Below are 23,338 nucleotides of genomic sequence, written 5' to 3'. Positions count from 1 at the left end.
ACGGTAAGATGTTTTTTTGGCTCCCAAGGACAGCATTCTGTTGGGGGTAGAGGTGTATATTCTCATGTTTGGATGAGTGGGTAGTTGGGGACGGCACTGGGTTCCAGGAGTGTATCAAACTCATTACCAGAATGCTGTAGTCACTAAAGTTCAGTATAACTATCCCTGCCAGATGTTTGTGCTTGCAAGACAGTGGGAATATAGGTGTCCCCAACCATCAGTGTATAACACTCCTGGTTGATGTGATGCATTCATTTTATGTCACAACCACCTTGATGTGGAGCCTACAGATTTACTGAGTGGGTAAAGTAAGACTGTTTTTTCAACATACTTGATTTTACAGAGTTTAATATTATATACAAAATAATAAATTCTTGCAAAATAGTGATACAAAAATGTACTTGTAGACTGCCAAAAGGCACAAGGACAGGTCCTTACGAAGTTCTGTGGTAGGTATGATGACATTAGCATAGTGAACATTGAGCATTATGTTTAAAAAACAAAAAAAAACCAAAACCCTAAATGTGAAATGGGTAGCAATTCTGAATTTGGGACCTAAAAAGTGATACTGGAAATTTTAAGTCTTCCATTGTGTGTTGAGAGCATTCCATATGTCATATTTTTAGTGCCTCTATGGAAACCTGATCTGATTGTGGGCTCTTTTACTGTAATACAAATTTTAAAAGGATTTGAGGTTAACTCTAAAGTAATTTGCAAGTCTCAAAAGTATTTTGAAAAGTATAAATTGTAAATAGTATTTGGTTTTTAAATTTTAAGCAAATCACATCTGTACTTTTAGTTCATATGGGTTTTTCAGATGAGGTGGATTTGGTGGATAAATGATTTCTTCAGTCTGTTATACAAACAAAGAAGCATTGAAAATTGCAATATTTCTGTTGATTTTAGGCTTTCTTGGAAATGGCTTCCGAAGAAGCTGCTGTTACTATGGTGAACTACTACACTCCTGTTACACCTCACCTCCGCAGTCAGCCTGTTTATATTCAGTATTCCAATCATAGAGAACTGAAAACTGACAATCTGCCTAATCAGGCTGTAAGTATAATACTTCCATTTTAAAAAATGAATACAATTGTACATTCATGAACATTGACAGAAAGCAATTCATTAATTTAATGTAAAATGAGTAGTCAGCTTTGATAGGATATTACTCCATCCAATCATAAATTAGTGTAAGCTCTCTTAGGCAGGGACTTGTCATCTTCTTTGTCTGTACATTGCTATTGCACATTAAAAGCTCTTTATATACAAAAAGGCAATTACAGGCCAGTGAGCTTAATTTCAGGACCACGCAAACTGGCTGAAACTGTAGTAAAGAACAAAATTTTTAGACACATAGATAAAATATGTTTGAAGAGTCAAAACAGCTTTTGTACAATGAAATCATGCCTCACAAATTACTTGTTGATTCAGTCATAGAATTGTATGTGGACAAGATACTCCTGGGGGGATTCTGTGCCAAGCAATTAAATTCTGCACCAATGTTTTTAAAATTCTGCAAATTTTATGTTAAAATAATTCAATATAATCACACCAGTTTCAATTGTTTTGGTAAGTTGTTTAAACTACAAAACAGAAAAAAGTCACTAACTGTTCAGCATTTACTAAACACATGAAAGTTAAATTACGAATACTTGGTAACTAATACCCTGCATTCCAGTTATAATCCTGGATTTTCATTTAAATTACATTACAGAATACTGAAGAGTGTTTAAAAAAAAAAAAAAAAAAAAAGTGGAATTTCACACATGAAAGTCATACAGTTTTGCTAATCGTTGTCCTAGACCTGGGTGGGTACTTTGAGAAATGCTTGGTTCTGATTGTCCTGATGTTTTATTGACTGCCTGGTAATTGTTTTATTTGCCCACAAAGACTTTTTTTTAAAATGGGTAAGTAAAAATCTAACCCCATTGTTCCACTTTAGCACAGAAAAAAAGTGAGAAAGCACATAGATCTTCTTAGCTGATTCCCTTACTGTCATTTATAATGCTTTACATGTAGGGGCCTTCAAACTCCAGCAATGTAGGGGCCTTCAAACTTTACAGATTTAATGTTCCTGGGGTAATTGACTGAGAATGGGAACCAGATAACTAGCAGTAGGATCATTAATAATGTTACTATGCAGACAAGCTACTACATTTCTGTCTCCAGAGAATGAGATCAATTAACCTGCAACATTAACAAAATCAGGGTGTTTTTTTAACACAATCTATTTTCTTTAACTTAAAAACAATTAATTTTCAGTAACATGATACGAATTTAATTACTGTATATAGTCCTTCATTAGCCAGTTCATTTATAAGCCCATCCCCCCAAAATGGATAGGTAAAAATAGCAAAAACTGTATGACACTTTCATAAGCCAACTCTATATTTCAGGGGTTGGAAAACTTTGGTTTCCAGACCGTCAGGGTAAGCTGCTGGTGGGTCAGGACGTTTTGTTTCCCTCCAGCATCTGCAGGCATGGAGCCCCTCAGCAACCTGTGGCCGTGGTTCGCTGTTCCCAGCCATTGTGCCCTTTCCCGCAGTTCCCATTGGCTGGGAACGGCGAACCGCAGTCACAGGGAGCTGAGGGGCTCCATGCCTGCAGATGCTCCAGGTAAACAAAATGACAATGTATTAATCGGGGATCGGCAACCTTTGGCACATGGCCCACCAGGGTAAGCACCCTCGCAGGCTGGGCTGGTATGTTTACCAGCCGCGGTTTGCCGCTCCAGGCCAATGGGGATGGTGGGAAATGGTGGCCAGCACATCCCTCGGCCCGTATCACTTCCCACCATCCCCAATGGCCTGGAGCGGTGAACTGTGGCCACTGGGAGCCGTGATGGGTTGAACTTGTGGACGCGGCAGGTAAACAAACTGGCTTGGCCCACCAGGGTGCTTACCCTGGTGAGCCGTATGCCAAAGATTGTCAGTCTCATATTAGATATTCAATTCAATGATTCCATAGAGTTTAGAATCATCAAATTTTGGTGTAGACCCATTTATAAGCCGACCCCCGCTCTTTGATGTGTCATTTTTTAACCAAAAATATTCGGCTTATGAACGAGTATATATGGTAAGTGTTTTTTCAATTCTCAAGAAGTTAGACATTTTACTAGGCAGGCAGACTGCTACATTTCTGCCTCGGGAGCAGAGCCTTCCTGCTGCATAACAGAAAGACTTTTCCTCCTCCACGCCCCTCAAGCCACAATATGACACGAGAGGGACAGAGTTTCTCTCACTTGTTGGCCAGCCCCGCCCCCTGATGACAATCAACGTCTCTCCCACAGGCACACCCACCCAGTCCCCCTCCCCCAAACTGGAACAGCCTGGGGAGCCAGGAAAGACGCATGTCCCTTGCCCCCAATTTCATTTGTTTTTTCTGCATGGGAGGCACAAAAATATGGAGGCCATATGAAGTATTCTGCTGTGTGTGCATTTCCTGATGTATCAGTTTGTTTCTATAAGGAAGTCATTCCCTTCTTCTGTTGTCACACAAGCATGTACAACAGGATCATTGTGGACATTACTCCACTCATCAAGACTCAGATTAACAATTTTACCCTCTAGACGTTTTGCACACTGGTCAATTTCTCTTTCAAACACTTTTTATCCAGCAGTTTGCCTGAGACATCTGCTCTGTTGTGTGGACTGTATCCTGGTCTTAATGACTGAACCATTTTAATGAAGTGGGGGTTCTCAGTCATACTGAAAGGAGTTTGTTGCATAAACAAACTGTGGGCATTTTTTTCATCAGTTATCTCTTTTTGAAATCTGCTGGTTCTTTATCACAAACTTATCTACGGTTGTTTTGGGATGATGGTTTCTTTTCCTTTTTGCTGCAGGTGATATACTGTGGCTATGTGACATACATGATGTGACTGAAACACTATCATTGGCAGATAACTCTGAAACTATAGAAAATGGTGGTGATCTTGAAGGTGGAGAGCCTTCAGAATCCTGTATGTTAAGGATGGATTCTCCTAAACAAAATAAGTCAATGCAGTTATTTTAATTTACCATACTACTCATTTAGTATTACGCATTGCATTTGCTGACACTTAGTACTACTTTAAAGGTGAAATTGTAAAAGGAAGATCTGCCTGTTTCAGCTATTTATTTTTTTATCACAATTGCATCTAAAATGATAGTACCATAGAGTAACAGCTATATGTTTTGTGAAAACATGAGAATTCAAGAATAATCCAGAAGGAAGACAGGCAGTCTTTAAGAAAAGTGAAATAAAAAAGTTCATCCACCTGAAGATGCTGCATGTTCAGACATGTTCTTTTCATTATCTTCAAGGCAGCTTCCTCCTGAGAAGGAACACTTCTCATGATATTTCCTTCTGGCAACCCGGCCTTGCATTTTTTTGTTGCACTGTTTGCATTTTGCACACATGCCTGTCTTACCTACGGGTAAAGGAACTTCATTAAAATATTCCGAAACTGGGTCTCTTTTCTGGTGTGCTGCCATTATAAGTTTTCCCTTCTAGTGAGAGAATGGTATGGTAGATTTCAAATCAATGAAGGCTACATTCAGACTTCAAGACTTCTGGAATATGCTGCTCAAACAGTTTCACTTTTGTTTCTACTGCCTGTCCCTCTGTTCTTACATTTATCTCCAGACTTCCTCTGCTTGTCCAGATCTATTCCACCCTCAACAATCTTCTGTTCATTGAACTTTTTGAAACTTTGCACTTTCAGAGAGAGGTAAGGGATTGACTCTCTGTACACAAATTTGCAGAGGGATGATAGGGTTGAGGTCTGTTTGTTTTATTTAAAAACATTTTTGCTCTTAAGAAGCATGTTACCTCTGGTGACATGAATCCACAGTTTGAGAACCGCAAAACTAAGCATCTCTGACGATATCTTCTAAGATTAACCTAAATAATCTATACAGATGCCCCTGGAGCCCGATAAGAATGGGTCCCTAATCCTTGAACTATTGGAACTCATTTAAAAAACTTCTCTTAAACATTACATAACTATATTGTGTCATACTATAGAATTAGAATTTATAACCCCTATTCCGTAATGAGATATCTTTGAGCTATAATGTATCTTAATGAAAACTATCTTTAGATAGGTTTTTTCCTCAAAAAGCATTTTAGCAAAAACATAATTTAAATACTGTTTTTTGTTTTTTTAAAAAAAACAAAACACTCTTTTGTTTTTATCCACCCTGATACAAAGCAATCATGGGATAAGAGCGAACGTCCTCTCCTGGATCAGTAACTGTGTAAAAGAAAGGAAACAGAACATAGGAATAAATGGTCAGTGTTCACAATCAAGAGAGTTAAGTAGCAGGGTCCCTCCAGTATCTGTACTGGGACCAGTGCTGGTAAACATATTCATAAATTATCTGGGAAAAAGAGGTGTTCAGTGAGGTGGCAAAACTTGCAGATGATACAAAATTACTAATTAAGTCCAGAGCTGACTTTGAAAAGTTACAAAGGAATCTAATTAAACTGGATGACTGGCCAACAAAATGGCAGATGAAATTCAGTGCAAAGGAATGTACATTGGAAAAAGTTCTCAACTATACATATAAAAGTCTGGGGTCTAAATGAACTGTTACCACTCAAGAAAGAGATCTTGTAGCCTTTGGATAGTTTCCTGAAAACATCCACTCAGTGTGCAGCAGTAGGGGAAAAAAAAGGGAAAAAAAAAAAAAAAAGGATGATAGTTAGGAACCATTAAGAAACAGATGATAAAATAGAAAATATCATGCCACTATATAAAACCACAATATTCCCGCACCTTGAATACTGTATGGAGTTCTGGTTACCCCATCTCAAAAAAGCTTTTTACAATTGGAAAAGGTACAGAGAAGGGCAACAAAAATGATTAGGGGTATAGAACAGCTTCCATATGAGGAAAGATTTAAAAGACTGGGTTTATTCAGCTTAGAAAAGAGACAACTAAGGGAAGATACGATAAGCCTATAAAATCATGGATGGGATGGAGAAAGTGAATAGGGAAATGTTATTTTTACCCCCTTCACCTAACCCAAGAACTAGGGATCACTTGATGAAATTAATAGGCGGCAAGTTTAAAACAAACAAAAGGAAGTACTTCACACAACACACAGTCAACCTGTGGAATTCGTTGTCATGGGATGTTGTGAAGGCCAAAAATAGAACTGGGTTCAAAAAAGAATTAGTTCCTGGAAGATAGGTTCATCAGTGACTGGATCACTTGAAATTGCCCTGTGCTGTTCATTCCATCTGAAGCATCTGACACTGGCCACTGTTAGGAGGTAGGTTAATGGTTTACTATGGGGCTAACAAATTCTGCAATGGCTTCTCACTCTGAGTTGGGTAGTGTCAGAGGCTGTTGTAACAGCAGTTTATCCTATAGAGGAGACAGCAGAAAAGGCGATGGCTAGCTCTGTCAGCTAATTGTGTGCTAGTTTTTTCCAGTCTGAGAAAAGAAGCAGTAAGCTGTACATGGGAACCTTTGGAATGTTTCAGGGCACGCTTCTCTTGTACTATTCTTTTATAGCTCCTCAGCAAACAATTCTTTAGCATTTTTTCAGAGGATCTCATGAAGCTCCCCAATGTAGAAGTAGGAATAGAGTCTCTTGCCAAGACATTCATCCCCCTTGAACTTCTGTTTTTACATAAAGACCCGATAGACTGTGGCTGCTCTCTTTGAAAGACTGTAGTGCGGCCTTTCAGATACCTGTCTCCGCTTTCTCCCTGCCTGGATAGGCTATCACAGTGAGTCAATTTAGAATGATGGGATCAAATCAATCTCATGTAAATGCTCCCATGCAGCTTTCTGTATTTGATATGTTAATGTGTGCCATGAACTTCACCACCAAACTGGTGAACACAGATCAGATAGCAACTTTGTTGTAAAAACCTGGAAAAATGCCCAGGTAAAAACTCTGCCCTAATTTTCTCGTGTTCATTTTGAAAGAAATTTTGATACAGCAGCTTTGGGAGGGAAAAGAGGGCAAAATATTTCTCCAGGAGGGAGGTTTCTGGAGACTTGATTAGATGTTTGGCAGTGTGACCAGGGAATAGATTTCTGCTCTGGGACATGGTAAAGGATAGACCAGTTAGGAGGTTCATCTTCTCTCTGAGCTTCTCTGTGATGGACTTTCAGATCAGTATTAGGGATTAATATTTCTATTTCTGGGACCTTTGCACTCATAAGGTGACAAAGAGAAGGGTTCTGGAGACTTTCAGAGACGATGCTCTTGCACAAATTAAACCTTGCAAAGGGAGAGGTTCTACCTTTGCCTGTGTCCTCCAGCTCCCTTAATCACCAAGGCATGCCTCAAGAGATCATTCACCTATCTAGTATGTTGGGGTTGTCTAGCAATTTACAGCATGAAATACAATTCTGCAAGCTTTAATGTATTTACTTGTTGACAAAGGACAGCGATTTGAAGACAATGCAGCTTGAACAGCTCAGCAGATGTGTGAGGGTGTGGGTTCTGCATAGAGCTATTGGATGTTTTCCTTGGCAGCCCTGGATTCTGGTGACTTTGACATAGGCCTGGTAAATATTTACCTTCACATCAAAATTAGATCGTCTTACATATTCGTACATTCTTCTACTAGGACAGATGCTAGGAACTCAGGTCCCTCTGTCTTAGCCTCATCACAGCAATGAAAGAACTTGTAAAAGTGTCATAGTTCATGGCTTCCCTAAAATCTGAAGTGGCACATGACTTTTTAAGTGGCATATTATTAATATAAATTTTCAGTTGACACTCTAGGCTATAGCACAGGTGATAACTATGCCTGCTAAAAGAATCTTTTTCAAACCATACTACTTTTCCTCCTTCTGTGTAAGAATATGTGAGGACCTAGAGATGGTCTTGAACTAAGAAGTTGAATGTACACATCTTAACATCATATTGAGGAAGATGGGAATGAAATTGCTCTTTCTGGAGTTGCATGCTCATCTACAGGCCTCAGTTCCATTGAATTTCAAGTTGCCACCATGGTAAGCATATGAAATAATCAGAGAAAATTGCCTTGCAATCCTCTGTTGTCCATTCAGAGCCTTGCATCTGATTCTAATCAAGATTATGAAGCTGCCCTCATGATGCCCTCAGCACAATTAGGCAATCAGAAACTCCAGTCATTGTGGAATAACTGTCTTCCAGATTCCTTATATTTTTAAAAGCAACTTTTTATTTTTTACTTCAGATGCTCATTGCCTCTCTCACAATTCTGTTAATTGTGCTGTTAATACTAACAACTTTGAAAGTCATCATTCAAGAACATTCTCCCAGGATATTGGTCTAAGGATTAATAACTTCCTAATTGTCATCTCCATTGTGGACTAGTAAGCTTTCTAGCAGAAAACAAGAATCAGATTTTCCATCTTGAGTACTCCATTGATAAAAGTATAAGAATACCAAAACTGCGTGTGTCAAGGAGTTACTGAAGCTTGGTTTACGTGGAAAGCACAGTATCTTTATGGAAGCATTGGGATCTAAGATATTAATCTTTTAATTCATATGCTTGTGCATTCTGGAGCACAGCATGTTGAAGAATTTGCCTGTCTTCTTGTATACCTATTTAGCAGAAAAACTACAGTTGTATGAAAGTAAACAGATAGCAATACATGTCTGTGAGACTTTTGTATGATTCCTGTGTGGCTTCTAAAGACAGCTGGTTGTGCTGTGTATTCATGATGATCAAGGTGAAAATTGAAAAGCATATTGTGTGGCACACTTAAAGTCCAGTATCAGAATTAAAAATTTCATTTACAGCAGTGGTTCTCTCATTGTCATACTGGGGATTGCTTCTTTGGCACATTCTCTTACGGACCACATTTTGTTGTAGGGTCTTTCTTAGTCCCAATTCCACCCTTTTTCTGTGGCAAATATAATGCCTGGTCAGATGACAGTAATATTTACAACAAAATTAGGAGATGAGATGAAAATAAACTCACTTCATTGGAGTGGATAAGACACTTGGTTTATTCTTTTCTTCTCTCTTCTTGTTAATACCTTCTCATTTTGTATTTGTTCTGTTTTTTCCCCTGTCCAGAGATGTAGGTCTTGGCATTTTAGTTCAAGTTCTCTCTCTTTACTGCTTGCAGCTGTCGTATAACCTTGGTAAAGCTCCCTCTGCTGGACATTCACCAGGCTGCTATGTTTGTGACCACCATACTGGGGCACTTTAAACTGTGGGCTCTTAAGCTTCCGTTGGTCTGAGTCGGTTGCAGTACTCTCTCTTTCCTTGACCTCTCTGGTCTGCTTTCTATGCACAGGCTTTATCCTTCACAGAAATGAGACCTGACGGACAGCTGCTCTAGGTCCCCCAGGACTAGTGCAGGGACCCCCCCCCTCCCCAGTACCTTAAGCGCAGGCTTTCCCAGGATTCAGACATTGTGAGAGCTCTGGGTTTACAGTTCACTTCTTCAAGGTCACACAGACCGATCACACTTTAGTTATTTCCTCAGCTGGTCCTGCAGTTCAAAAGACCCTTTGCTATGAAAGCATGCCCCTCTCTCTTCTGCCCAAGCTTGTGTGTGTGTGTGAGCAGTAAAAGTAGATGTTAAATTTTGAGTTCTCCCTGAGCCTCTCAAGATCTGTGGCCTTTTAAGACTCAAAATTAACACCTCATTTCTTTGTTGCCCTGTGTGGGGATTTTCCACTTTTCAGGCCCAGACCCCTAAAACAGATTGGCTTATACAACACCCATAACAGGCTCTGATCTGGGCCAGATACTCCCCCTCCCCGCCATGCAATGGCTTCCAAATGAACATATTGCCCTGTTGACCTCTGTACCCTCTCACCAGAAGATCGTTGCAGGACAGGAACACAGAGGGTACTCAGCAGGGCTTCTAGGAAAGGGAAAAACAGATCTCTTCAGACAGAACCTGCTTCCAAAAAAGCCTAGGTCTTCTCAAGGGCCAACTGTTTTAGAGACCTCATGTCACCGTCTCACCTGCATGTAAAAGAGCTGACAAAAAATTATGTTCCAGTGAAAAATTCAGATTTTTTGTTTACACACCCTCTTCCTAACTTTTTGGTGGTTGATGCTGTCAACAAGCACAGCAGATATCATTCCAAGGCAACATTTTATGATGGAGGACCAAGAATGCACAGATGTCTTTGATTGCAAGAGCTACTCTTTCACAGTGCTACAGTACACGATTGAAAATTACCAAGCTTTAATGGTAAAGTGTAATCACATCAACTACAGCAAATGTAATTTATTGACTATCTGTCCGCTTGAAACATCAAAAACCGACCAGTGGAACATGATCATCACTAAGGATCAGCTCCTAACAAGGACTTTGTTACAGGCCTTGCTGGATGCAGCTGATATTGCAGCTTGCTCTGTTTCTGTAGCAATTGTCATGCATCAGGGGTCTTGGCTACTGATCAGACCACCGTAGAGGACGTTCCCTTTGACATACGTAAGCTCTGCAATGAGTCTATTGATTAGTCCTTGGCACACCCTCAAGGGTTCAAGGTCCACACTGCTCACTTTGGATCTACACACCTGTGCAAAAGAGTTAGCAGGTCACAGATGGCTCAGAGATCCTGACCAGTCTAATTCCGTACCTTCCATCAATCTACTGAGTCACCCAAGAAGAGATGTAAATATTAGAAAATTAATCCGTCTTCTGTATTGATCACTACTACCCAGCCTTCCTCTACTGATCATCAATTTTGATGTTTTTGGTTGAGGATCTGGAACAGCCCCAACTTCAGATTCTATCAGATCTCATTCTACTTTCATGGCACTGTTAAAAACATGTAGCAGTTGCAGAAATTTACAGAGCTTCCATTTAGGCTTCCATTCATATTGTTTCCAAACATTATACACCTCTACCCCGATGTAACATGGGTTCACATATAGCGCAGTAATCCCTGGGCTCTGGCAGCGGGGCTCAGGTGGCGCTTTAAAGGGCACAGGGCTCCGGCTGTTGCGGGGAGCCCCACGCCCTTTAAATCACCGCTGGAGCCCTGCTGCCGCTACCCCAGAGCTGCAGTAGCGGGGCTTGGCCAGCAATTTAAAGGGCCCAGGCTCCCTGCAGCAGTCAGAGCCTGGAGCTGTTTAAATCGCCACTGGAGCCCTGTCGCCGCTACCCTAATATAATGGGGTTTCACCTATAACGCAGTAGGGATTTTTGACTCTTGAGAACCGCGTTCTGTCAGGGTAGAGGTGTACTTTAGTGTACGCCTCTAGAGCAGATGTGCCTGTCAGCACTGCAGTTCTGCCATCAGTCTGAGAATCTTCTCCAAAACTTCTGCCTTCTTCAGGAAATACTGCTTGGGCGTCACCTGGAGTGGCAAACCCAAAGGGACATGATTTGAAAAAGGAGAGGTTGTTTACCTTGTACAGTAACTGGAGTTCTTTGAGATGTTTGAACCTATGGGTGCTGCTCCACTACCCGCTTTCCATTCCCTCTGTTTTGGAGTAGGACCTGAGGGGTGATTCATCCACATGGCTCTCTGTCTCCTCAGTATGGGGTATGAGGATGCCTAGAGCACATGAGTGGGCCAAAAAGGCACCTCTGCCAAAAATCTGCTACCAAAGGTGCATGGGATAAATGTGCATCTGAAGTAAAGTGCCATAGGGACAAATACGTTGAACTCCACTTACTGTACGACATAAGTAACCTCGCCTTTCCCATATCACTATTAAATCCACAGACTGCTTTTATATCCCACCTCACTACTGACAGTACCGATGGCAAGAAAACCCCAGTGTCCTGCTATGACACAACATACACACAACTCTGTGTTAAAATGATGCAGACTGGGAACCTGTAGGTACAGACACCGCTTTCCTTTGACAACACACACAGGGGGGACTCAGACCCAGATTTCTTCATAGCACAGTCACAGCTCTGTAATGTGCTTTAAACAAATTCCCAAGTCCCTTCATATCACAATCACAGCTCTTCCAAGCTGTTCTAACTTATTCCTCCACCATTTAACATGCTCGCCTAACACAGTGAACGCAGCTGGAGTACATGCAGATAATTTCCAGTAGCTGTTCCCAGCTTTTAAGATTGTTTTAGATTAAGATTGTTAAAATTGTGTGGACGTTTACCATAATTCTGTATTTCCTGGTTTTCAGAAGTTTGAATTTTGCCAAACTTGCCCACTATCACTGGGCATCCTTAACTCTGCATTAGTGAACCTTTTGCCATTTAATTTTTCTGCACTCATGTTTATCTCTTGCCTTTGAATTTCAATTTAGAGGATCTGGTAGAGGGGTTGGTAGTAACTAGTTTTGCTTATGCCTGCGTTCACAGTTCATAGTATCAGTGTCCTAGGATGAGGGTTTTAAGGGAAATGTTGCTCAGCTTCGCCCTGTGCTGGGCTTAGCTCAGATTTCCGGGTCTTAGAAGTCACATGGTAGAAAGTTGAGAGTAGGCCTGGAGGGATATAAAGGGCAAACTGAAGTCAGGAAGAAGTGGAGCTCTCCTTAGCCTCCAAGCAGATAGCCTGAGTATGCAACCCTGCAGGAAGCAGGCTGAGACGTCTGGAAGTCAGTATGGTGGAGGAAGGCTCCAACAGAAGGGAGTAGAAAGGCAGATGACCTGGGAAGCCAAGAGGGAGTAGATACACTCCTGTAGGAGACTCCAGGTCAGGAGAAAGGACGTGAGTTTTATTTTTCAAAAAGTTCAAACTATAAATCAATTCTTGAAGAGTAGGGATTGAAATCCTGTTGGAAGTGGTTTTGATGCACTGGCTGGTGAGTTGGCCCACTGGCTTGCAGTCTACTTAAAGTTGCCTCACAGAGCGTGTTGCAGCATACCTCAGGCACGTGAAAGGATACAGAATAGCAGGCTGAGGCCAGCTATATCCAAAGTACACATGATTGTGAATAGAACACATGTTTCTAATCAAACCTAAAGCAATCTGGCTGACAGTTTTGTCTTCAGAAGACTTGCTTCCCCTCCGTATGTGAGAAGTTAATAAAGGGAAAAACAAACACATCAAGTAAACATTTTAATTAACAATCAAAATACATGATTTTATACAGTTCTAGATTTGTGTTTGCATGATGCATGATTTTTGCAAAATACACCATTATAGTAAAATGCTCAACAGTAGACCAGTTCTAACCTTTATTGTTCTGAATGGTAGCGGTAACACAGTGTATTCATAATAAGCTTTTATTTAGTGCTTCTCATCCATAGATCTCAAATAGCTTTACAAAGGACGACAACTGTCCTTAATACCGTTTTACAGATAGTGGAACTAAGGCAGAGAGTTGAAATGAGTTGGTCATACAGCAAGTGAGTGGTAGTGCAGTGAGTCCTAGTCCAGTGCACTGTTTGCTTGTTGGGACAGGACTGACACAGCTTGGCTTCTGTGGTGTGTTGAAAGTCTTATCCTAGATCTTTGGGGCTTTCAGCTCATTTAAAAATAAAGAGGTGTAAAAATGAGGCTATATTAGTCGAACATGTCATCATAAGTAAAGTGAGGAACTGCCATTTTTTTTTCGTTGCTGCAGATTGTGTGTGCAAGTACTGTATGGCGTTCTTCCAAATAACTTGACTGTACTCCTTACCTAAAGTTACATATTGGAGTCCTGTGTGAATATTTTCTAAATACAAATATAGTATAAATCTCCAGAACTTAAACTGATAAACAACATATTTATGTACTTTGCATGAGAATTGTTTATGTATGTTAACTCTTGTCTTCCTCTTCTTTCTCAGAGAACCCAAGCTGCGTTGCAAGCAGTGAATGCTGTGCAGTCTGGAGCCCTAGCCCTTACAGGTGCTCCTGCTACTGAGGGTGGACTCCTTCCAGGTCAAAGTTCTGTTCTCCGAATTATTGTTGAAAACCTTTTCTACCCTGTCACTTTGGAAGTGCTGTATCAGGTAACCAGGTGTGGGGAGAGGAAACAAATGGTTATTAAATAATATCTATAATTCTAGTGTAAATCCAGTAATGCTTTGTCCCAGCATTGTACTTTGGGTGTTAAACTTGTGTGAGGATTGCCACTTCAAGACGAACTGTAGTCAATTATTATAGAACCATGTTTGAATGGATTTAATTCAAAATGGCAAATTTATTCTTACTAGTGACACTCTTCCATGCCTTCTTCTGATCCTCCTGCTTCTTTGGATACGGACTTCTAAACAGCGTGTTGAGGAAGAAACAGCAAAACTGGAATGCTTTATTGTTACTTTTTCTTCCAATTTTTTGGTAGTTCGTACCTGGGCATATAGTTGCTCCTAAGAATTTATGTAAATGTTCGGTGTCATTATCATTTTTTGGACTGTCAGACTGACATAATTTTATTTTAGTTGTAATATTTACCTATAAATAACCTAATTTATATGGATTCGAAGGAAGTGTATGTTCTAGAAACTGTATGCTTAGCCCCTGGGTAAGGGGAAGTACTTTATCAGCAGCAACCCTCTGGTTAAGTTAAGATGCATGATGAAAAGATTAATAGAGATTCCTGTTCGGTCCTTTACCAAAGAGATGATGGCTGTAGTGTAGGAACTGTAAGCTTGAGAGACCTAAAAACTAGACGAGTGGTTAGGGTGATCAGTCATAGGTAAGGCTACGTGTTAGTCACAAATACTTTTAGTAAAAGTCACTGACAGATTACTGGCCCTAAACAAAAATTCATGGCCCGTGACCTGTCCATGACTGGTACTAAAAATACCTGCCCTGACTAAAACTTGAGTGTGGTGGCCGTGCATGCTGGAAGTGTAGGGGCTGGGGCCTGTGGGCAATCTGGGGGAGGTGGCCCGGGACCACCGCTGGTACTGGGGGAGGAAAGGGTGGGTGTGGCTAGGCTGGCAGGGGCTTCCTACCTGGCTCCGTGTCATTAGAGCTCCTAGGTGGCGGAGGCAGGGGCTCTGCTTCTCCTGCCACAAGCACCAGCTGCAGCAGCTCCCATTGGCAGGAAACCGCAGCCAATAGGAGCTGCGGGAGTGGGGCCTGCAGGCAGTGCGGAGACCCTCCACTGCCTAGGAGCTGCATGGGGCCATGCCAGTAGGAGCTGGGGAGGGCCCCCCCAAGGTACATACCACACCCCTCCCCTGAACTCCCCAACTCCCTGCCCTGAGCCCCCTCCCACAAACCCAAACTGCTACTGCTGACCCAGGGGCTGCTCTGCTCAGGCAGCCCCTGAGCCAGCACCAGACACTGCAGAAATCACAGAAAGTCACGGAATCTGACTTCTGTGATCTCCATGACAGACTCACAGCTTTAGCCATAAGGTTTGTGGTTGACCATATTGACAGTGGATGGGGATACATTCAACCCTTCCTTTTCATTCTAATGTTTAAAAGACTAATCCATGTTCTTGCCTCCATTCTCGATTACTGTAACCACCTATGCATCGTTACCCATATTGCTGACCCCCAGTTGGACCAGAGATCAGCAGCCATGTTATTTTCCTCATCTGTTGACCAGATCATTGTTCTTCCTTCTAACTAGCCCTATGGGTTTCTTCACATCCAATGTATATGTTTATATTTACTGTCCATGCCCTGCACAACTCTGCTCACACTTGGATCGAGTGTTTTGTTGCATTCCTCCTTGCTCTTTATGTTCTTCCAACAACATTCGCTTGCCTTCTTCCACTCCCCTTTCTGCTGTCTCGCATGCATATTCTCCAATTCCAGTGTGTTCCCCACATTCTTCTTTTTCAGATCCTTTTTTATTTTTTTAATTTTTTTGGTTACTGTAGCACCAAGGAGGACCAGTCAGCAGCCAGGACCCCATTATACTAAGCTCTGTAGAAACACAGAACAAAAAGATGGTCCCTGGCCCTAGGAGCTTGCGACATAAATATAAGACAACAGATGACAAACAGTGAAGTGGAAAGAGGGGAAAACTTGTGTTCAGTTTCTCCTTCCACAGAGTCTTACATGGATCTTCTGTCTTTCTATGTAATCTATCTGAGGCAGGGATATCGTCTTGTACACACTGTTTACTCTTGATAAATTATATTGCATTTTGAGCTTCAGATCTCATGGACAGTTATTTTTGTGGTTTCAAAAAAAACATGGCTACCTGAGATGTTTAGAAGAGATCTTCAGTTACTGAACCCATAGAATTCATCCAGCTTTGCACCTAGTATTTCAAGCTGTCATAGAAGATTAGTGTTGGAAGAGACCTCTCCTCCAGCTTAGTGTCATCTGCGAACTTGCTGAGGGTGCAATCCATCCCATCATCCTCAAAGACAGCTTGTGAATCCCTGCTCTCAACTGCTTTGTGAAACTCCACTTCTCAAACGAAAACTCCCATGTATTCCAGCATCTCTGGAGGTCTAGAACAAAGGCCTTTTCTCTTTATGCCAGTTCTGAGCAAGATCTGTGGCATGTAGCTTGACAAACAGTGACTCTTGCTCTTGGAGAGAATTAACTTTTGATTTTTTTTGGCAGAGGAAGTTAGTGGCTAGTAGAAAATATATTTTATGAACTTTCCCCCAAAACATCTATTCTGATAGAACTGAGAAATATTTTGTTAATTTCTAATATAAAATTATTATTGAAAAACAGTATCTCAAGAGCTAAAAATGTGTACTGTAGCTGAATTATTGTTATTATTTATTATTTTTTAAGATTTTCTCCAAGTTTGGAACTGTCTTGAAGATTATCACCTTCACAAAGAACAATCAGTTTCAGGCCTTGCTTCAGTATGCTGATCCAATGAATGCACATTATGCCAAAATGGTAAGCATAAAGGTGTACATCTGACCTATTTAATCAATATAAAATAAATTACAAAAACATTCTTTACATGTAAATGGTTTTGCTATGAGCTGCACCATTGTTAGGGTTTCTTGACACTCTAGTAGTAAGTAAATTTTCTTGCTGCTCAGAGTAGCTTTGGTGTGTTGTAATTATAGAGAATGATTTGATGAACCTTAGTACTTTTACTACTAATTATGCATTACTGGTCTTGAATAATTCCACCTGTCTACCTGGTTGCAGGTTAAGGCTAGTACAGTAACTCCTCGCTTAACGCTGTAGTTTTTTTTTCTTGAAAAAATGTGTCTTTAAGCAAATTGTGAAGCTTGGTTGAGGTGGCGAAGTTAGAGGGTGGGATATTTCCCAGGGAATGCCTTGCTGCTAAATGATGAACTAGCATTCGACTGAGCCCGCAAGGGTTAAAACATTGTTTATGTAGCCTCACACTCTACAAGGCAGCATGAATGGAGGGAGGAGAGACAGCATGGCAGACAGAGACACACATCCTGTGTGTCTGAGAGAGGGAGAGATGTACATTGCCTCTTTTAAGTATGGTGACCGCACTCTAAGTATATTGCCTTTAAAAAAAAAATAAAAAAAAAAATCAGGAAGTTGCTGCAGCCAGAAAGCTCTCTCCATCCTGAGCCCTCTCCTGTCCTCATCATACCCTGTATGGAGAAGGGATAAGCAGGAAGCAAGAGGAGGGAGGAGGGGGACACCCTGACATTAGCCCCCTGTTTCCCCCCCCAACCCCTCTGCACAGCAAGCAGGGAGGCTCCTGGGAGCAGCTCCAAGGCAGAGGGCAGGAGAGCAGAGGGCAGTGGGGGGAGGGACAGATGCACTGCCAGCAACTGGTAGCCTGCTGGGTGGCGGCTGCACAGGGAACTTAGGGGAGCAGGGAGCTGATGTGGGGGCTGCGGGTCCACCCTGGTTCCAAGCCCCCATGAGCTAGCTGTAACGGTCTGCTCTTCCATCAAGCAGTGGAGAAAGCAGGCGACTGCTAAACAACGTTATAAGGGAGCATTACAGAACTTTAAACAAGCATGTTCCCTAGTTGATCAGCAGTGTAACAACGAAATATTAACCAGGATGACTTTAAGTGAGGAGTTACTGTACACTGCTAGTATTCCTTCTAGTTACAGGAAATAAATGCTGGTAGTGGGGGAATTTAAATTTTTCACTTGATATCTCAGGTTTAAAAAGGAAGACAAATATCTGCTTACTGTAGGTATACAGTTTTTTTTCAAAAACCTTTCAAACCATCGTCCTTGTAATTACAAATCAGTACTGTTCTACAAAAATAAGTAATTTCAGTGAAATTTCGTGTTCCTTATAAATGTTGGCTCAAAGACCTGTAAAATCTGGCTCCTAATTCCTTTTAGTAGAATATAATACAGGCAAAAATGACAGGCTAAGAAACTGCATATGGTTCAAGCACAGATTCTTGGGGGGGCCTGTGATTATGCATGAAGAATAATAACTAATAAATAATCTGGCATCCTAGGTGAAGAACTTGTGGATTGCCTTCCCCAATCTCTCATCAGTGTGATAAGCACTTGCAACCTAACAACGATTGCCAAACGCCTGTATTAATTTTTTTGATACAAAAAGAAATAATTTGCAATTACTTGAATATTTTATTTTTTTAACTGATCCCCAGTTCATATACTGCCTGCTAATTCCAAAAGCTGTCAAACTTTTCTTACCTGTAATTAACCCCAGCGTTTTAATGAGTAGAAAGAGAAGGAGTAAGGGAAAAATATATTTAGTTTCTGTATATGTCATGTTGGCTTTGCTGAAAAATACTAGATACTTTAGATGCTAGTTTTCATGATCATAGAAGGATTTTTATTAAATTGAAACAAAGTGATTTAAATGTTTAGAAATACAATCTGCTACTTAAATTTTATGGAAAATAGCACAAAACTGATGAATCATGTAGATGCTTTCCTATTTTCTTCCAAAGCTACCTTATTGGCTTCTAAACACGTACAACCTTACACTTACCTCCTCATTGTAATACTACGTCACTAAACTAGGGAACAAAACCCTAGGCATGCTCAGTTTTGCAAATAAGTGACCCGTGAAGGTGGAAAAAACAGTCATTGTCTTAATTTGGGATGGAGATATAAACCTTCAAAATACTTCTCTAAGATGGATCCTTCTTTGAGTTGCAATTATAAAACATGGAGTGATTTTGTCCATTTCCCTGTTTCTCATAATGTGAGCCTTACTTCACTGTATTTCCTTCATGTTGACCCTGTCATTGCTTAGATATAAGGTGCACAAACAAGATATGCAATAAACTAAGGAGCAGACAAAATAGTAATGGATACCATAGTGATAGTCTTTTATAGGAACAGACACCACTAGCTTTCTCCTGGACACAGCTAATAATTCCCTCTATATATCTATTTAATTTCTAGCGTGTAGAGTGGATTTGACTACTCAGGCACCACGTTAAAGAAAATTAATATGTAAACAAAGAAACAAGCATCCAAAATAAAATATTCTGTGGCTTTTATTTTGAAGGAGTGGATAATTTATTTAAGGGGGTGATGAGTGAGAGAGTAGGTGACCAAATATTCATAATTTGGTCAAGTGGGCAATATAATACCGTATCTAGCATGGAACTTAAGTCCTTGCCCTCATTTTATTTATTTGCTAGGTAAAATAGTTGCTTTGTCAGTAAGCATATAGTCATTTTGTAGCTTGCTGGATTTTGAATTGTGACAGCAAGGTCAAATTTCTTAATGTGCAATATTTTTCCTGTTTAATTCTGTTTTTATAAGACTTAATATGGTGAGCTGTTAAATTTTGAATCTGCTACAAGAAATGTACCTAGTCCAGTATTTTCCTGTATTCCTTCTCCTGCTATTGCAGATTCTTACCTTCACAATAATTCCAGTGTCCTGCGTAAGTCAATCTGCTGGGTCATCAGAACTCAAACACTGCTCAATTCTTTCGTGAGCAGAGGACAATTACATGTCTTGGTAAACAGTTCGTACCAGAGTTCTGAATTCCACAGTAGATTGGCTAAGCAAAATCCAGATCCTGTCAGGGAACAGAATTACATCAGTGTTCCTTTTAATTTGCCACAAATTTGTAACTCCCAGTTGAATAAAAAAGGAAAGCAGATATCAGGTTTTTTTAACCAGTTCCTAGGAGTAACGCATTTGCCCTTGGAATTTCAACCTAGTATGTCATTCCTACAGAGTCCTTCTGAATATGTATCAGAGGGGTAGCCGTGTTAGTCTGGATCTGTAAAAGCAGCAAAGAATCCTGTGGCACCTTATAGACTTGCACAAATACAGACAGATATCATCTTCCTTTCCAAATGCACACGGATGGACATAAATGTCAATATACAAAAACCTGTAGGAGAGCACTTCAACCTCCCTGGCCACACTACAGCAGACCTTAAGGTGGCCATCCTGCAGCAAAAAAACTTCAGGACCAGACTTCAAAGAGAAACTGCTGAGCTTCAGTTCATCTGCAAATTTGACACCATCAGCTCTGGTTTTAATAAAGACTGTGAATGGCTTGCCAATTACAGAACCAGTTTCTCCTCCCTTGGTTTTCACACCTCAACTGCTAGAACAGGGCCTCATCCTCCCTGATTGAACTAACCTCATTATCTCTAGCTTGCTTGCATATATATACCTGCCCCTGGAAATTTCCACTATATGCATCTGACGAAGTGGGTATTGACCCACGAAAGCTCATGCTCCAAAACGTCTGTTAGTCTATAAGGTGCCACAGGATTCTTTGCTGCTTCTGAATATGGCAGTTCTTCTGGTAGCCCTAGCCTGGGCTCAGGAGGCCTTTATTCTTTTTCAAGTGCTTGCTCATGTTGACTCCATTCTAGTGTTTGTGCACCACATGCACAGTTGTTTGGAGACTTTTGCCTTGGTATCTGTAGGGCCTGCTGTTGCACCCTGTGGAGTGGAGTCTTATGCGCTGGTATATCAGGCACTGCCGGCCCTATGCCCTCTGTTCCGTCTTACTGCCTGTGACAGTTGATTGGCATGCTTGGTATTGCTTAGCAAGAGCATTAGTGATTCTTCACTGTTCAGATTGTTCTCCTTTTATTATTTAGTCAGTGATTAGTTAGCTGTTAAGTGTTTTAGTAGTAATTTAGTAGCTAGTCCCATCTGGGACTTTGTCCTGGAGGGGGGCATGCCCCACTTCCCCAGACTTTAAAAGTTGTGTTCTGAGCGCAGCCAGCCGATGCCCATCACAACCCTCACGAGAGTTGTCTGAAGTGCCTGGGAGAGTGCCATCGAAAAGACAAGTGCCGTATCTGCAAAAATTTTTGTCCCCGAACTCCAAAAGTGTGAGACATTTGATTTAGGGCCCTTCTCAAGGAGGCTGCTCTGGACCCAGCATCAGAACCCTCACACTGGGATTCATGCATGGTACTTCAGCATCGGCACGCAGTGCACTGCCAGCACTCGCCAGTACTGAAGAAGCAGCCTTAGTCGTCTTGTCCGCAGTCGTCATGCAAGGGAGCTTTGGGCAAAGGACACGAGCTAGGCGTCGTGCCCACAATGGAGGCTCTTGAGGGTACCACTGTGGTCAAACCCCCTAGCCCAGCCAGGGACCCACCTCTGAATCCGGGGAGCAGTAGGGAGTCCTGACCCATCGCCGGGCCATCTGCACTTGAGGTGGGCCCAGTGGGCAAAGAACGTTTAGGCTGACTGGCACTGCAAATGCCTGGCAAAGACACTAGATCAAATGATCATGCCGGTGATGAGAACTTTCCGGACCACAGGCATTGTTCCCCTTCGCCACGTCCGAAGACCCTGGTACTGCAACCCTGGTCTCCAGATCTCCAGGGCCACGGTCTTGGCTGACGAGACATGGGACTTGAGTCATGACACCAATCCCCATATTCTTGGTACTGATGGTCCTCCTGCCAGAGATCACCAGTGTCCCGGTTGCCATTGCCTTGCAGGTCACGTAGGCGTCTGTCTCCTCAGATGCAAGACCGTTCCTGGTTGCAACACTGGTCGTTGGGGCTATGGTAACATTCTTTGGGCAGGAACCGGCCCTCACCTTCCCCGTACCGGTTGCTGCTGAGAGTCAGTCGACAGACTCAGGCTTCCACGGCCCTGTCCTGGTTCCCAGAAGGACAATGGTCTGAGTTGGAGGGACTGTTAGCCCTTCCCGTGTCTGGGGAGAATCATCTCCCCACGAGGAGCCCACCAAGGCACCGGCATGGGTTCAGAGGCAATGGCCTGCCCAGTGGCAATACTGCAACTTCTTGGGGCTGCCTGTAATGCCGGCACTGAACTCGCATTGTTCCTTCCAGGCAGCATCCTACAAGCTGCCCCCAACACAGCCAGCACCAGCATTGGAGCAAGAGGCCAAGTCTGAGATGGTGACCCTGAGGGAGGTCCCAGCAATCGTGGAACAGTCCTCGGCACAGCAAGGGGATGCCCCCCAACCTTTGGCGGTGCAGTCATCCTCATCGTCCCCAGATGAGGTGGTGGCAGGGCCCTCACAAACTAGTAACACCCCCACCCTCTGATTACTTCAGGGAGCACCAAGCCCTCCTTAAAAGGGGAGGCGGCCAGCCTGAACTTGGAGGTTGAGGAGCTAGCTGAGGAGTCTGACCTCTTCAGTGTCATTCCCTCCTCTGCCCCAGCCTGGGTTGCATTCACCCAGGGGTTCTGAAGATCACCAAGTCAATGCGGCAGATCCCATCTTCTTTTCTGCCTTCTTGAATGTGGGAGGAATGGAAGTACTATGTCCTCCGGAAGGGGTTTTGAATACCTTTACACGTACCCTCCTGCAGGGTTCCTGGTCATGTCTGCCATCAGTGAAAGGGCCAGACAGGGCCAGGCGAGTGACAACCCCAGAAATAAAGATGCCAAGATACTAGACTTATTTGGCAGAAGGATTTATTCCACAGTGAACCTCCAATTTAGGGTCTCTAACCATCAGGCCCTACTTGGCCGGTACAATTTCAACCTTTGGGACTCCGTCGGCAAGTTCAGAGAGCCCTCCGACAGGATCAAGGAGAGTTCGCCACTCTAATAGTTGAAAACATTTAATTACCAGTCTTTTTTCCGAAGCCGCATAAGTCGGAGGAGGAGCAGCACAGGCTACATACCCTGGACATCACGAGGGCTCTCGCTTTCTACACTGAAAGGAGCAAGCCTTTCCGTGAGATAACACGATTATTTGTTGTTGTGGCCTTAGGCTGAAATGTCAGCCTGTTTCCGTCCAGAAGATTTCCTCCTGGATCATAGCCTGTATTTGCTTTTGCTATATCAGTGAAAGGTGCTGCCCTCCGGCGATTGTCACCGCCCTCTTGACCAGAGCACAGGCCTCTTCAGCAGCCTCTTTGGCCCAAGTGCGTATCCAGGACATCTGTAGGCGGCCACCTGGTTGTCAGTCCATACCTTCACATCCCACCATGTGCTTTTGCAGCAGGCCTGGGACAAGGCTGGCTTTGGTAGAGCAGTACTGCAAGCCTCCAAGTGGTGAACTGTGAGCCCACCTCCATAGATACTGCTTGTGAGTCACTTAGACTGGAATCAACGTGAGCAAATGGTTACCCACCTTTCGTAACTGTTCCTCAAGATGTGTTCATAGAATCATAGAATATCAGGGTTGGAAGGGACCTCAGGAGGTCATCTAGTCCAACCCCCTGCTCAAAGCAGGACC

The 23,338-nt window shown here is 42.3% G+C and overlaps 1 protein-coding gene across 2 annotated transcripts in view; it reads left to right on the top strand.

Annotated features, from left to right (window-relative positions):
• The window catches only part of PTBP3 (polypyrimidine tract binding protein 3), a 122,216-nt gene that overhangs the window by 77,216 nt on the left and 21,662 nt on the right, over nucleotides 1-23,338 (top strand). For both annotated transcript variants that reach the window (XM_032763591.2, XM_075067380.1), the window contains exons 4-6: nucleotides 907-1,053; nucleotides 13,664-13,828; nucleotides 16,535-16,645. In XM_032763591.2, the coding sequence (XP_032619482.1) occupies nucleotides 907-1,053; nucleotides 13,664-13,828; nucleotides 16,535-16,645 (423 nt within the window). The remainder of the gene's footprint in view (nucleotides 1-906; nucleotides 1,054-13,663; nucleotides 13,829-16,534; nucleotides 16,646-23,338) is intronic.

Source organism: Chelonoidis abingdonii, chromosome 6, assembly GCF_003597395.2.
Source record: "Chelonoidis abingdonii isolate Lonesome George chromosome 6, CheloAbing_2.0, whole genome shotgun sequence".
In the NCBI taxonomy this organism is placed as follows: Eukaryota; Metazoa; Chordata; order Testudines; family Testudinidae; genus Chelonoidis; species Chelonoidis abingdonii.
This window is presented reverse-complemented; position numbering and strand designations above follow the sequence as displayed.